We start from the raw sequence: 15,536 nt of genomic DNA, 5'->3' as shown, positions 1-15,536 counted from the left end.
CATTCTTAAGGTCTGCCTTCGTTTCCAGGAAAACTGGAAACTGCGGGACGTAAGGACAAAGGTTCTTGGGGGACCTGTGGGTTGGAAAGGGCACCGTGGTCCCCCTCAGATTGTGTGAAGCGTGTGTTGTATCCATGCAGATGTGCATTGGGGGCGGGGCTTAGAGTATATCTCAGAGGGACTTTAGTCCCGCCCCTACCCCCAGTCAGTTCCAGACCACTGCCCTAGAAGGACTGGTATGTGGATCGTGAGGCTCTGCAGTGCCTTCATCTCCTGCCCTCTTTCCTCTCTCATGGGCAGAAGGGCTGTGTGCCAGACACTATATGTACATTTTCTCATTTTATGCTTGAAACAACCTTGCCTTTAGCTGTCCAGCAACTGGGCAGCTTCCTGCACCCCCCTGGGGCTTCATGTCCCTTTGCAGTCCAGGGTGGAAGATAGGCTCTGGGACTCTGGGGACAGACTCTGGGCTTTGAATCCCAGCTCTGGCACTTAGCAGTGAGGGGCCTCGGTCAGATTATTTAACTCCTCTCTGTTCAGTGCCTTCATCTGGAAGACGGGGATAGTGTACTTATTAGGGGTGTTGTAAGGCTTAAGCAGGTTAGTGTGTGAGCAGTGCTCAGGACAGTGCTGGGCGTGATGAATGCCGTACACGTTTTAACTGCTGCTGCTGCTACTTTTACTTCTACTGCTACACTGTTTGCTCTCCCCAGGGTCGCTGCCCTGCCAGGCGAGTGCCCTCACTCAGCCCGGGTTCGTGCCTCTGGCGTAGTTCTAACCACGTTACCTTGGAGGTGTTTATGCATTTGTCTCTCATAACTAGGTTTTAATCTCCCGAGGGCAGGACCGTGTACTCATTGCTGGCATTCAATTCACTGCTGCTGAGGGGCAGACAGATTCAAACCTGGGGCTCAGACCAAAGCCCAGGCTCTGTGTCTCCGCAGAAACAAAAGGCGGGGGCGGGGAGGGCTGGGGGGGCATGGATGACAGACTTCGTTATTCCGGCCAGAAAGGAACGGAGAGCTGTCATCCCTGCCACGTCTCTCCAGATTTCAGCTCAGCTGTCTTGTAGGTGAACCTTTTGGAAGTAGGGCTCAGTTGGTAGATTCTAAAGGGCTCACCTATTCTGGACCCTTATTAGGCTCATGATTTTTTGTAATTAATGCTTATTGCATCCTACATGAGCTTGACCCCTTTGACGATCCATTCCTGGATTGTTCATGCCTGAGGACCCAGTCCCCAAGCCCACCCTTGTCCGTCCACTGTTGAAGCTTGCTCGGCCTCGGAGCACTGACCAAGGCGGCCACCTGGGGGCACTGTAGTTACACTAGTCTCCCCAGTAACACTGGCCCCAGGACCGAGCTGTCAGCACCACAGCTGGGCCCTGTTCTCCCCGTTCCACAGGTTGGAAACCATAAGTAGTAGAGCCGGGATTTTAAGCTGTCTGGCTACAGAGACAGCTGACTGCTCCATCATGAGCTGAGACAGGAGCGGGCAGCTCCACGGTGTTCCAGGATGTAGTGCTATGGTTAGGTGTGGGCTCTGGAGTCAGAAGCCAGGTATGAATCCCAGAGCTGCAGCTCTCTATGACTTACGTGTTTGTGTCTCAGCTTCTGCACCTGTAAAACTGAGTTAATGGTGCCTACTGCACAGGGCTGTTGTGTGCAGAGGGCGTGGGAAGCACCCCATAGCTGGCTGCTGTTTTCCCTGCTCCTGTCTGCACTGGCATCCACTGACACTGCTGGGGTCCTGGTGGCCCTTGACCCTCCACACCTGTGTTATAAAGGTGAGGCCTGACATGGCCTTCTTCCTTCATGAATCTTACGTTTATAAGGCTCTGATAACACGAAGTGGAACGTGATTAGGCAGGGAGGTGGGAGCACACAGGTGATACAACCGTGGGGCTGTAGAGTTCTCATAGAGGTGCCAATGCAGAGGATGGGGTGCAGCTGTTATGAAAGGTAAATCTGGGGAGAGGCGACACAGGCACATTTTGGAGAAGTAAAAATTCACTAGGTGGACCCAGGGTAGGGGTGGCTGGTGGAAGGAGAGGCTCTGGCAGCCCCACTGCCTTGCTGAAGTGAGGAGGGAGGAGAGAGCCAGGAGGGGAAGACAGACAGCGTGGAGGGTGGAGGGCAGGAATGGTGGAATAATGCCCAGCAGATTGTAGTCAGGCAGGTTGGGAGGTGACTGGTTTCAAACCAGCAGCGTGAGGTCTAAGATCTCATCTGAAGTTTTTCAGAATTTGGAACAGGTCTTTAACCAACATTTTAGAAGTTTTTTTGTTTTTTATTGTGAAACATTCATTCAAAAGTGTCTAAAACATATCTTTTCAGTTTAAAGGATAATAAACACCCTTGTATCCACCGCTCAGCTTAGGAAAGACAGCATTGGGGGCCCTCTGTGTGCCCTTCCACGAATGCATCCCTCTTTCTCCCCCCGCAGAGGAAACTGCTACCCTGAAATAGGGGTTGATCATTCCTTTGCTTTTATAATTTTGTCACTATATATTTTTCTTCCTTTAAAAAAATTTTTTTTTGCTTATCTTTGAACTTTGTGTAAATGAAATCATTCAACTCGCTTTCTTTGACTTCATTTGCTCAACATTGTTCTAAGACTTACCTGTATTGATACACATAGCTGTAGTTCTTCACTGTTGTGCCAACAAAGGCAAATGGCCAAACAGAACTCCCCCCAGGTTGCTGGAACAGCATTCACCAGAGACGAGGGGCAGCCGTACAGATGTGCAGGTCCCACACGGCGCATGCATCCTGGGCAGGGCGCTCTGGGGGACGATTCCCACCATCGGGCTGAGGTGCTTTTGAGCGGCCCGATTGGGAAGCACAGCTTCTCCTTTGTTGTCCTCCGGGGAAGGGAGACGGTAACAGTATGATGTAGCAGAACCTTGCTTCAGGCCCTAACCTGCCAGCTCCATGTTTTGTGGTGGGTGGGTGGGTGGCGGGGGGTTTGTAGCAGCTCTTTCCCTTGACGTGATCCTGGATCTAGGGTCCAAAGGATGCCGTTGCAGCTGTCTGATGAGGCTAGTGGGCAGCAGGACTCACCGCATTGCATTCATGGTGGGAGAAGCACCAGCCCCTCCTCTGACATAATTAAGGGGCTGGGGTCCAAGCTTTGTAATTGATCAGCGCCTTAGGCACTTGGCAGTGGCTGGATTCCATGGAGCCTTATAAGAGGCCTCCTTTTCTGGGAGGCCAGCCTGCAAGGGATAAACTTGGACAGGTTAACCCTTCTCATTCACTGTAGAATCCCATTATAGGAATACCTCGCACTGCACTTATATGTCCTATTGTTGGTAATGGATATATGGGTTTCCAATTTTTTTGCGATTATAAACAGTGTTTCTGTGAACATTCTGGTACAAGGGTTTTTCCTAGGATATTAACCTAGGAGAGGATTTATTATATAGATCATATATTATAGGTAATGACGAACTTTTTTAAAATTTATTTTATTCAAGTATTGATTTACAATGTGTTAATTTCTGCTGTACAGCAAAGTAATTCAGTTATACATATATATTCTTTTTCATATTCTTTTCCATTATGGTTTATTATAGGATATTGAATGTAGTTCCTTGTGCTATACAGTAGGACCTTGTTGTTTATCCATCCTATATATAATAGCTTGCATCTGCTAATCCCAAACTCCCAATCCATCCCTTCCCCACCCTCCCTCCCTCTTGGCAACCACAAGTCTGTTTTCTAATGACAAATTATTTTTCAACATGGTTGTACCAGTTTACACTCTGATTAGCAATGGATGAGTGTACCTGTCTCCATACCCTTGCCAACCCTTAATATTTTCTGATTTTTAAATTTTTGCTCATCTGGGGGGTATATTATAGTATCTTGAAGTTTATTTTCACATCCATGATTACTAGTAAGGTTGAGCATCTTTTTATCCACTTACAGGCCATTTGAGTTTATCTTTTGCGAAAGCCCTGTTTGTGCCTTTGCCTATGTTCCTATTTGGGTTGTCTTTTTCATTTTGATTTGTGGCAATTTTAAAATGCATATATATTTTGGATAGTAATCCCTTGTTGTGTTGCAACTATCTTCTCAGTTGGAGCCTTGTCTTTTCACTCTTTTTTATGGTGTCTTGTGATTTTGGGTTTGTGAAATGCTCATTTTATCTGTGACTTTGAGAATTCTTTGGGACTTTGGCTGAAATCATGTTTTTTTTTTCAGTCAAGGTTTGCATTTGCTTCTCCTTGAGCCCAGACTACTTTAATTCTCACCCTGGGATCACTTTAAATTAAATTCAGCCCTTGAGGTTTTCTCCAGACTGAACTTTCAAGAGTCCTCACCCCTGCCCTAGACTAAGAATCTGGACCAGAGAAGAGGGAATTGTACTCTTAATTCTCAGGGGAGATTTTTTTTTTCATCCATCCATCCAGCCAGCACCATAGTCAAGATAGGCAAGATCCCTTGCTGCCCGCTTCCGTGCAGTGGTTTGTTTCTCCTTCCCTCTGGCCTGAAGATGAAGCCCCCTGAGTCCCAGCTTGGATAGAGGCCTGCACTAGGCTCCCCATCTCTGGCAGCCTCTGGGCTGATCTGCAGTTCCCTGTGCTCATCAAAGCAGAATGTCAAGACCTCCAGGCTTCCGCAGAAATCCCAGAATAGAAGCTGGGCTCACTTCCAGAGTTTTTGTTTTTACTTTATTTTTGGCCTCTGTGCATGCCTTTTTTTTTTTTTTTTTAATATTAGCTCAGCAATGATTTAAACATGTTTTTAAAAACACACACACATAAATCTGGCATTTTAGTTGTTTGCTTCTGAAAGTTGACCTGGGTATCTGGTCTTCCTACTGCTGGAACAGAGTGGTACTTTTTCTTTTTTTAATTTATTTTATTTATATTTATTTTTGGCTGCGTTGGGTCTTCGTTGCTGCGCACAGGCTTTCTCTAGTTGCGGCGAGCGGGGGCTACTCTTTGTTGTGGTGTGTGGGCTTCTCATTGTAGAGCACGGGCTCTAGGCGCACGGGCTTCAGTAGTTGTGGCACATGGGCTCAATAGTTGTGGCTCGCGGGCTCTAGAGCGCAGGCTCAGTAGTTGTGGCGCACGGGCTTAGTTGCTCCGCGGCATGTGGGATCTTCCCGGACCAGGGCTCGAACCCGGGTCCCCTGCACTGGCAGGCGGATTCTTAACCACTGACCCACCAGGAAAGCCCCAGAGTGTCACTTTCATGTAAAACACCCTTACAGAAATGTCTGAGCATGGAGTCACACTTTACAGAGTTGAATTTTGCTTAAGTTGAAGAAACAGGCTGTGAAGTATTCTCCCTTTTATTTAAGGCAAAGCGCCATGATCTCAGTGTAAAGTTGAGGGAGCCAGGGGTAGATGGAGAGGGAGGGGATCCCCCTTGGGTATCACGTAGCTGCAGCCACAGCCCCTGGTCCTCTCCCCAAAAGGCAGGAAGAGAGAAAACCTGACAGATACCGAGCAGCTCTGCTTCCTGCCACAAGTCAGCAAAAGTGGTTTGTTAATCATCCCCATCAAGTCTGACTCAACTGTTCTCAAGGTTCAGGTGCCTTCTTATACCAGGAGGTGGTTTCAGGTGAGGGAAGAAGTTTTAAATTGGGCAAATTTGGACTGGCTTTTTTTTTTTTTTTTTTTTTAATGCATTTTAAATTTATTTATTTATTTATTTTGGCTGTGTTGGATCTTCGTTTCTGTGCGAGGGCTTTCTCTAGTTGTGGCAAGCGGGGGCCACTCTTCATCGAGGTGCACGGGCCTCTCACTGTCGCAGCCTCCCCTGTTGCGGAGCACAGGCTCCAGATGCGCAGGCTCAGTAGTTGTGGCTCACGGGCCCAGTTGCTCCGCGGCATGTGGGATCTTCCCAGACCAGGGCTCGAACCTGTGTCCCCTGAACTGGCAGGCAGATTCTTAACCACTGCGCCACCAGGGAAGTCCCCTGGACTGGCTTTTGATATCCAGGAAAGTCAAAACTTAGATTGCTTCCCTCCAGGGTAAGTACAGGGGACTTAGCGCTGCAAGGACCTTCATTGTTCACATACTTTGTACATTTGTTTCTGTAAACAGGACCCTTTGACATGGAAGTGTTGACAGAAATCTATGTACAATGGAAATAGTGTTTGCTGAAGTTACCTATCAAAATCATGAGCCTGTATACACGAGGAGAAACAGCAGGAGAAAAACACCTGCAGTGTCATAGGAGTATTACAAAAAGTTAATGGATACTTTTATGAGCGTATAGGGTAAGGAAGGTCTTTGCTGCATTTAAAGATAAAAATAGGACAGAAAAAATATTCATCGTTACGTAATCCTTTCAAACAGCAAGATGGAAGGACCCCATGAAGAAAAACCAATGGCCAACTCAGTGGGAAACTTGAAAGATGAGGATATCCACCCCTTGACTTGTGAAAGCTCTTTACAGACAAGGAAACAAACTCAGGAGAATAGATGAGAGACACGAAGAGGCGATTTATAAGATATAAGCGGCTATAAAGATGCTTGGCGTCTAATCAAAGAGGTCCATGTTAAATCAGCAATGCTGTTTACCTAATGATGCTCAGATAGGCAAAGCTGTAGAATGCTATTGATCTGTGGTGGCAAGAGTGTGGGGAACAGGCACCCATATGTTCCCAGAGCCCGACAGTCAAGAGGGGCGTAGCTTTCAACCCAGCAGTTCTAAGAATTTCTTCTGAGAAAATGGTATACGAAGAATTACACGCTTACATAATTGTATTCAACACTTGTTATCCTTAACGATAGACTTGGTTTCCATCAAAAGAAGATCAGGAAGTTCCCTGGTGGTCTAGTGGTTAGGATTTGCTGCTTTCACTGCCATGGCCCAGGTTCAATGCCTGGCCAGGGAACTAAGATCCTGCAAGCTATGTGGTCTGGTCAAAATTTTTTAAAAATTGTTTTTAATAAAATTGTTTTTAAAAAAGGAGATCAAATATATTGTTCAACCATGATACGAAGGAGAATGCAGCTGTTAAAAGTAATAGGTAATGACACAAGATGTCTACCTTTGCATGAAAAAAAAAGTTAAAGAGAAAAGTTGGTTACGTAATGTGATTCCAGTTGGCATCTATAGACTCATGCTTGGTTTAAACACAGCATCGATGCCATTCCCAGAACCACCCTTCCGTGCTGTTTAAACGCTCACAATGAGCTTGTGCAATGAAGGCAATGGTAAGAAGAGTTGGCCCTGAATGGAACTGGATCCCTGACCCCTCAGAGCCTGTCAGCCTGGCTCCTCCAAACAACATCCAAGCTGAGAATCCTCACTTATTTCACACTAACCCTGAAAAGTATATCCCATAGGCCCTGCACAAGCCAGGAGGTCGGACAGAACACGTCATCCCTAGTCACAGATGGGGAAATAGTCCAAGCTAAGGGGAGTTCCTTAACTAACTTCCATAGCAAGTGTCTGGATCTTCCTGCCTAAGTGCTCTATTCTGCTAGAAAAGCCTAAGGCAGCTGCTTCCCCTAGCCTCTCCTCATCTTGAGCTATAAGCTTGTCCTCATATGGGGAAGAAAAAAAAAATTTTAGGTAAGCATTAGTTTTGGGGCAGGAGGAGGAGAAATTCTGGTAGTTAATAGTACTCAGTAAATGTTGGCTGTTATGTACTATTCTAAGGATTCTTATCTATTAACTCATTTTATCCAACATCCCTATGGGGATAGGTATTATTCCCATTTTACAGATGAGGAAACCGAGGCGCAGAAGAGTTCAATAACTCAATATCACACAGCTAGTAAGAGGCAGAGCCAGGGTTATAACTCAAACAGCCTGGCTTGTATTCAACCAGTATCCTGAAAACAGAAAAGATGGAACTGGCCACGGCTGGAGAGTGCCTGCATGGTGTCAAGGCCACGGGCCTGACTCAAGCACTGTGGTTCCCTTTACGCCACTTCTCTAACTCACGCCCTACCAAAGGCCAGAGAGGTGTCTGAAACCAAGTTTGACTTCCCCACCAGATCCTCCAGCTGCGAGAGGCTGAACCCAACCCACTCCACCTAGGTTGGGTTACCTTTCCCACCCTAGAAGCTCTACATGGCAGCAAAGTCCTTTCCAGACCGACAAGTCAGAGATGAAGGCCCATGTCATACACGAGCAGACGGTCAGCAGCACAGCCAGCACTGGTACTGACCTGTCTGGCAGCCGTGCCCACTGTGGCATCAGGCAGCCTCAGGGCCAACAGGCTGCTGTTCAGCCTGTGCCGACCACCCCTGTGTGGACCAGTCCCAGGGGCCAAGGGAGTGGGAAGGGGGGCTGGTGATGGGAGAAGTAGCCAGCATCCTCTATGGAAGGCTGGGAGGCTCAGAGGGGGACCGGGAGGAGCTTGTTCAAGTCAAGTTTAGTTCTTTTGGCCCCGGGAGCTCTGGATTCCCTCATCCATGATGGCAACCAAGTGGCATGCTTCGAGGATGCCCACTCAGAGCTCCTGTGTCTGTGAGAAGGTGACAAGCCTTCACAGGCCATTAGCCCTGCCAGGTTCCCGATTCCCAGCTATTGCTGTGCTTTGACTCTGCCATGAGTTGACCTCCCCCTACCTTCTCTTGTCCTGCTTTCTCTGCCTGGAATGCTGCCTTTCCTTGCGGAGAGGCAAAGTCTCCTAAATTCCGTCCTGGGAGGCATTGGACTCTACCCAATAATAGAGGCCGCAATTCTGAAAGGACAGAGCTGACTCTGAGGCGCACGTGTCTGAGATGAGAATGATTCTGTCTAGTCATCACAAGTAGCTTTTCCACACCTGCTTTCACTAGGCTTGAAACAAGGGTCTATTCAGCCTGTTCACCTTCTGTTGCCTTCCAGGAGCTTCTGGGCTTGGCCTGACTCAGGTCCACAAAGACGCCAACCCCTCAGACCAGGGCAACAGCCAACAGCAAAAGAATTACCCAGAGGAGAGGACTTGGGCTGCAGTTCATGGTGGAGCCTGCCAGACAAAAGGGATCTGAAGGATGGCAGGGCTGGGCAAGGGCCCCTCCAACTCTCTCCCCAAACCCCAGCCCTTGGTAATCACACTGGGCAGAGCTGAAGCTGCCCTTTTGCAGGTGAGGTGGACCGTGGCTAGCTTTGCTTAGTTCCCCAATGAATTCAGTCACACCATCTCCTGCCCTCACTATAGCCAAAGCTTCCCCGTTTTGTCAGCACACCCTGGAGGGCCAAGGCCTGAGGGGCCTGCCCACAGCCTCACAGCCTCATACCTGCAGGCCCCAGCGTAGACTCCCACCTGTAGGAATCCTCAAAGCCCAGTGGCCCGGGAGAGCTTACCATGCTCTGGACCTGGCAATGTCATTGTGGTGACCTGAGGCTCATTGCCGTCCTGCTCCCCATGTGGCTCAGAAGCCAGGAACAGGCCTGCAGACATGAAAGAACAAAGAACCCCCCTATTCTGTCCTCCACCCTGGACTCACCCGCAGCCCCAGAGCTACATGTAGTCAAGTAAGTCTTCAGCCCTGAGGGGCAGCAGGCAGAGGTGCCGCAGAGGAAGTAAACCTGGTGGGATGAGAATAAGGTCAAGGCACGGGGCTGGCTTAGAGCCATGGGCAAGAAGCCCTGAGGCAGGGACATGGGGTCTGGGACCCAGCCCAGGCCCACACTGCTGCCGGCCAGGCAGGAGGGAAGAGATCTGGGCACGCTGACCAGCCCCAGTCCCACAAGGTACAGCGCCATAGGTGCTGCTTCCCAATTTGGAACCTGTGCCTCCCCCGTTCTGGATGGCTCACGTCTGCAGTAGTGGACCCTGCGGGAGGGAAGCGCTGTGCCGCGTAGAGCCCTGGCCCCGGCCTTCAGAGTCCCCCCGGGAGGGCCGACTTGCTCCCTTTGCCACCCGACAGATGCAGAGAGGGGATTCCGAGGATGTAGTGTTAACTGGGCAGCAGGAGAACAGATGTCTAGCGCCCTCTCTTCCTGGCCCTCAATGACCAATGACTGGGGGCAGGGTTGGGGGGGCGGGTTACCATGGCTTCCAAAAACACAAAGCCACGGGCAGCTCCCAAAAGGTGTAGAAGCAGGGACTTCCCTGGTTGTCCAGTGGGTAAGACTCCACGCTCCCAGTGCAGGGGGCCCGGGTTTGATCCCTGGTCGGGGAACTAGATCCTGCATACATGCCACAATGAAGATCCTGCGTGCTGCAACTAAGACCTGGCGCAGCCAAAATAAATAAATAAATAAATTAAAAAAAAAAAAAGGAGTAGAAGCAGGAGGAACTGACCTGAACCAGCAGCCAGCAGCGTAACCAACAGGTACCCCTTCATCCAGCAGGCGAGGGTCTCTTGGCTCAGGAAGAGGCACGCAGCTGAGCTGGTTATTCAGCTAGCCTCCCAGGTGCTAACCAGTGACATCTGTCTACATCTGATGGAATGCCATGCATCTATTTAAAATATAGAGAGATCTGTCTATATTAAGGTGAAAGATTTATATTGTTCAGTAGAACGAAAGTTAAACAGTAGTATGTGGCCTATGGTGCCATTTATAGATTACGTAGAAAAACCTAAATATACACTAAATGTATCCATATTTACCTTCCGCAGAAGTTGAGTTATAAAAATTCAAAGCAGAGGGACTTCCCTGGTGGCGCAGTGGTTAAGAATCCGCCTGCCAGTGCAGGGGACATGGGTTCGGGACATGGGTTCGAACCCTGGTCCGGGAAGATCCCACATGCCACGGAGCAACTAAGCCCGTGTGCCACAACTACTGACCCTGCACTCTAGAGCCCGCGACCCACAACTACTGAGCCTGCATGCCACAACTACTGAAGCCCACATGCCTAGAGCCCGAGTTCCGCAACAAGAGAAGCCACCGTAGTGAGAAGCCCGCACGCAGCAACGAAGAGCCAACGCAGCCAAAAATTAATTAATTAAAATAAAATTCAAAGCAGAATTATGCTGAACACATCATTTCTAGAGTCAGAAGTGAGGCCACTCTGGAACACCATGCCCGGATCAGGTTAGGGTTGATTGCCTTCACGATCCGGCATTTTCCTTCCTCCTTCTGGAGTGGTTTGCAGGTCAGGGCTCACTACCCTCCACAGCACTCAGGAGGACCAAGTCCCGTCTGGGGACCTTTGTCCGCACTAGCTCGCAGGGGGCTGGAGGGATTCGGTGACCAGCTTATCCCTGCTTAGCAGATGGGGAGCAGGCAGGAAGAACACATGCTTCTGAGTGGTCCCCTGCGGGCCCTCCAGGAGCCAGTGTCCAGGAGGGCGAAGGTGGCAACGGTGAAGCACTGGTAGTGAGAGTGGAAGGGCAGAGCTACCCTCCAAGGCCATCATTCAGGTCCTGAGCTGTCACCGAAAGGACACCTGGGGAGGAAAGAAGTCAAGGAGGGGGAGGGGAGGGGCAGCTCCAGCACCACCGCCACTCACCTGACTGGATGGGCCACTGAGGATACTGGAAGGGGTTGGCGCTGGTGCAGCACCAGGACCAGAATGGGGTCTGTCCTCTGCAGGAGCCAGACCTCCATGGGGTCAGACTCTTGAAGCAGCCCCACAATGGGGTGGTCCCCCTCCCTGTGGTAGGAGCTGAAAGCCTTGTCTGCAGGGAGAGGGGCCCATGAACTTCGGTCGGCTGTATGTCTGGGAAGTGGGGGTGGGTAGAGAAAGCGCAGGGACACTGTACCCTTTTCCCTTGTCGATCTGCAGCTGGAGCCGCAGGGGGCTGTGCTGAGTCACAGTGGCTGGATGGGGGAGGAAAGAGGGGCGCCTGGAGGGGCAGGAAGTCACTGGCGTTGAAGACACAGTGGATGTGAAGCCTGAAGTCCAAGTTGGAGAGGATGGAGGAGAGAAGACACAGAATCGGCGCATCCAGATTACTGTACTATGTGGATGGGACATAGGAGGCTTGGTCCAGCAGGGCGGATGGATGCCACCTGCAGTCCCCTGGGTGATGTGCATCGTTGCCCCATCCTCTGCCCACCACGTCTTGTCTTCTGGGGACAGGTCGAGCCTGCTGTGCCAGGCCATCTTCTAGATGCCGAGGATGGAGCCCCCATGGGGCTGACAGATGCCCACCCTGTTCTGAAAGCTCTGTCATCTCACAGACCCGGGTTTGAATCTTATCAGCATTTACTGGCCGTTTAACCTAAGCCTCAATTTCTTCATTTGTACAATGGCGCTGACCCCCCTCCCTCCAAAGCCTGTGGTTAAGGATCAAGTGAGGTCACGAGATAGCGCCCTGGGGTCATCATTGTCCTTGCAGTTGTGGCTGGTCTGCCACTGGGTCCAGTGTGCCTGGCTGGCCTGCGTGGCACTGCACGCACCTGGTGGGGGGAGGGGCACGCCGGCACCTGGAGGTGTCCTGCAGGAGGAGCTGACCCACCCCACCCCGGCTCCTGAGCGCTCGACCTTTACTTCTCCTTGTGGCAGAGCCCTGGGCCCGGGCCTGGGCCGGTGCCCTTGGGGAGGACGTCCTACCAATGGAGACCAGGGCCTGGCACAAAGGAGGTGTCAGTACACACGAGTGATTCCACCCTGACCGGAAGGCCTTTCCTCTGCGGAGCCCTCCAGCTCATTCCTGATGGCCTACAGCTGTTTCCCCTTATGCTTCCCTTCTGTGATGAATTCTGGCTAGCTCCCGTAGCTTTTAAATCCTGATGTCCAAAGCATGCCAGATTTGTCCCCCGGTCCCTCTGGGAATACATAGCATTTTAAAAGAAAAGACATTTGAACCCTGACGCCAGCAGCCTGCCCCAGCCCTCATGGCAGGAGGGTGGGGAAAAAAGACATCTGGAAACCCACTCAGTGCCAAGCACAGAATTCCTACACCCTGTGGTTACCATATTAGTTCAGGCTGAGGTTGGTGCCTGGCCCCTGGGGTTCAGAGACAGGTGTGACAAGCTCAGATGTCCTCAGGGGTTACCCCCTGGCATCCTGGGTTCCTGGCTCGTTTTGCCACCTGAGTCAGCAGGTGCCGGTGGCCCCTTTCAGTGAAGGGTTCTCCCTCCGCTCCTCCCCCACCCCACCCCGTACCCTCAGAGCTTCAGCCCCAGTTATCTTCTGCCTCATCTGCGGCTTTGTAACCTCTGAGATCAGGAGGTGGCAACGGCCAGGCACAGCCTTGGCTTCTTCCTGGGGCCTGGAAGGGGACTTTTCAGCTTCTTGATGCTTCGTTTCTCAGCTTAGTTCTGGAGGGATAAAGGCGAGGGCTCCCGAGGACTCCGGCCCTCTCAGGCCCTGCTGTGGCTTCTGCCTGCCAGGCGTGGGCAGGCCCGGTCTAATGCTCACATCAGCTCTGGTTGAGGGGTGTTGCCCCGGCCTGGGGGGCGGGTGGCGCTGGGAAGAGGTAAGTAGCTCATCCGAGGTCACACAGTGGGTGATAGCAGAGCTTGGACATGAACCCAGACGGCTCCAAAGCCTGTGCTAAGCTCACCTGTGCTCCCTTCACACCCAAGCCCGCAGCCCAGCCTGTGTGAGGAAGGTGCCGTCCCACGTGATGGAACCCTGTGGCCCCATCCAGATGCCGATGTTGGTCACCAGCTGGTTGTGCTGGATGCGGTCCACCTGTAGGAAGAGACAGCTGGGGGAGGCCCTCCCAGGGGGTGGTCATGGGCACCAGGGTGGCCCCCACTCTTCCTGGACTGTGGTGTCACAGCAAGTGAGAGGGCCAGCCATGGAGACCACGGAGGATCCCGCCTCCTGGTTGGGGGGCAGCCGGGGGTGGTGCGGGCCAGGTGGAGATTGATCAGTGTCCTGCACACCAAGGCGGTTTCCTGGGACACCACCAGGACGAAGTGACTGTTTCTGAAGCACTGGACAGTCGCTGGGACGAAGGCAGATCAAAGAGGAGGGTCAGGGCCTTGGGGTTCAGGGTCCATCATAGACATGGTGCGGGGAGGGCCTGGGTGACCGTCAGCATTTGAGGGCTGGCCTCGGAGGGGAGAGCTGGCTTCTCTCACTGCCCTTTCTTGCAGTGGTAACTCCAGCAAAGCCTTCACAGACCAGACTTTCTCACGCAGGCAACAGACAGGTGAACTACACTCTAGAAGTAGGGTCACCATTTAATTTATCATCCACGCTGGAATGTTCTAGATCTACGGGTAGGGGTACATGTAAAGATAGATTAACTGAGAGATATGGGAACATATGTATATGTATAACTGATTCACTTTGTTATAAAGCAGGAACTAACACACCATTGTAAAGCAATTATACTGCAATAAATATGTTAAAAAAAAAAAGATTAACTGTTATCAGGCTGGGGCAGGTGGTCACCACATCTAAAGATCTCTTCTGCGGTCCATTCTGGGGGCCAGGCTCTCCTAGGAACGGGGCGTGGAGCAGTTTCATCACTGGCGGGTGGGGTGGGGGAGGAAGCCCTCCTGTTCCTTCAGCATTCAGGGGACCAGGGCCTTGCTCAGTTTGGAAAGTGGCACCTGTGTTGCCATAGTAACAGGGACCCTCTCTGGTGTCATGACAGAAGCCAGCTGATGGGCTTCCTTTGAACTTCTTCTCACTCTGTGGGGGATGTGCCTGGAGGCCATCTGGCACTGTTCCTGAGTCAGAGGGTACCTAGGGCTGGGGACAAGAGTGGTGAGGACAGGAGAAGGAGCCAAGTGGGCTGCACACCTCCAGGGAAATGGAGGGCAGTGGCCTCGCAGAGCCCAGCAAAGGGCTGTCAGGCCACCCGATCTTCACGAAGGCTCCCGACAGCGTGTGCGCGCACGGAGGACTCCTCCGTATCTACGTAAGCTGCTTCTCAGCTGCTCCCCACCGTGTTCCAAGGTGCCCCGCTGGGGTCGAGCTAGGGTGGGCTGGGTGGGTCCAGGGACAGTGAGGCAGGGGTTAAATGGGCTAAGCTGTCCTCTGGGGTAGGGCGGAGGGGATGCGGATGAGGGGCAGGAAGGGAGAATGTGGTGGGTGGTGCCAGGTGGGAGTCTGGAGTCCAGGTGTGATCAGGTTTGGGACAGATCAGAGTGACCATTGGGCAGCACAGCTTCCACGAACACCCTCGGGTGGGAGCGCCCATCCTACAGGAGAGAGGGCGGCAGGGGAGCAGCCTCCAGGCAGAGGAGGGGTCAGTGCCCAGGACTTAGTCTTCCTCACCCACCAGCCCACTGAGTGGTCTTGGGTTCCGATGTGTCCCTGGTCCCTGAGGGGCCTCTCTAGCCTGACACTTTGTTAGGGCAAGCTGGTTCCCAGCCGTGGGGTCTCCCCCAGAGCAATGAGACCCCTACCTTCTCCAGGGCATGGCAGTCTTTGTAATTGGCAGAAAAGACCGCGGGCCCCTGGGGCTTGGCTGTCACCCGCGATAGCAGATGGAGCAGCTGTTCATCTCAGATGGGTTCCCAATTCATCTGCAGTGGGGGGAGGGGAGAGAGGGATGGAGGGAAGGAGTCACGGATGCTGAAGGGTGAAGCCAGAGGCCGTTGGACTCTGCTGAGAAGACTCCCGACTCACGAGAAGAAGTACCTCCTAGAGGTCTCCTGGGGGATTAAGGCCATTAATACCACCGTGGCTGTTACCGATGACAAACAATGGGAACAGACAATTAAATAACGTGGCCTCCTGGCTGGGATCCTAAAACAGAAAAAGACCTTAGGTAA

At 51.7% G+C, this 15,536-nt stretch overlaps 1 protein-coding gene across 1 annotated transcript; it reads right to left on the bottom strand.

Moving 5' to 3' along the window:
• Positions 1-8,773: 8,773 nt before the first annotated feature.
• On the bottom strand, positions 8,774-15,265 carry ZP1 (zona pellucida glycoprotein 1). Its single transcript, XM_059929964.1, is given in 18 exon segments — positions 8,774-8,928; positions 9,200-9,277; positions 9,280-9,318; positions 9,410-9,495; positions 11,164-11,298; positions 11,358-11,402; positions 11,404-11,530; positions 11,610-11,677; positions 11,679-11,753; positions 13,412-13,510; positions 13,562-13,617; positions 13,620-13,753; positions 14,367-14,423; positions 14,426-14,508; positions 14,820-14,909; positions 14,911-14,960; positions 15,168-15,238; positions 15,241-15,265. Coding segments are annotated over 18 exon segments (1,473 nt in total).
• Positions 15,266-15,536: the final 271 nt, after the last annotated feature.

Source organism: Balaenoptera ricei, chromosome 8 (genome assembly GCF_028023285.1).
Source record: "Balaenoptera ricei isolate mBalRic1 chromosome 8, mBalRic1.hap2, whole genome shotgun sequence".
In the NCBI taxonomy this organism is placed as follows: domain Eukaryota; kingdom Metazoa; phylum Chordata; class Mammalia; order Artiodactyla; family Balaenopteridae; genus Balaenoptera; species Balaenoptera ricei.
This window is presented reverse-complemented; position numbering and strand designations above follow the sequence as displayed.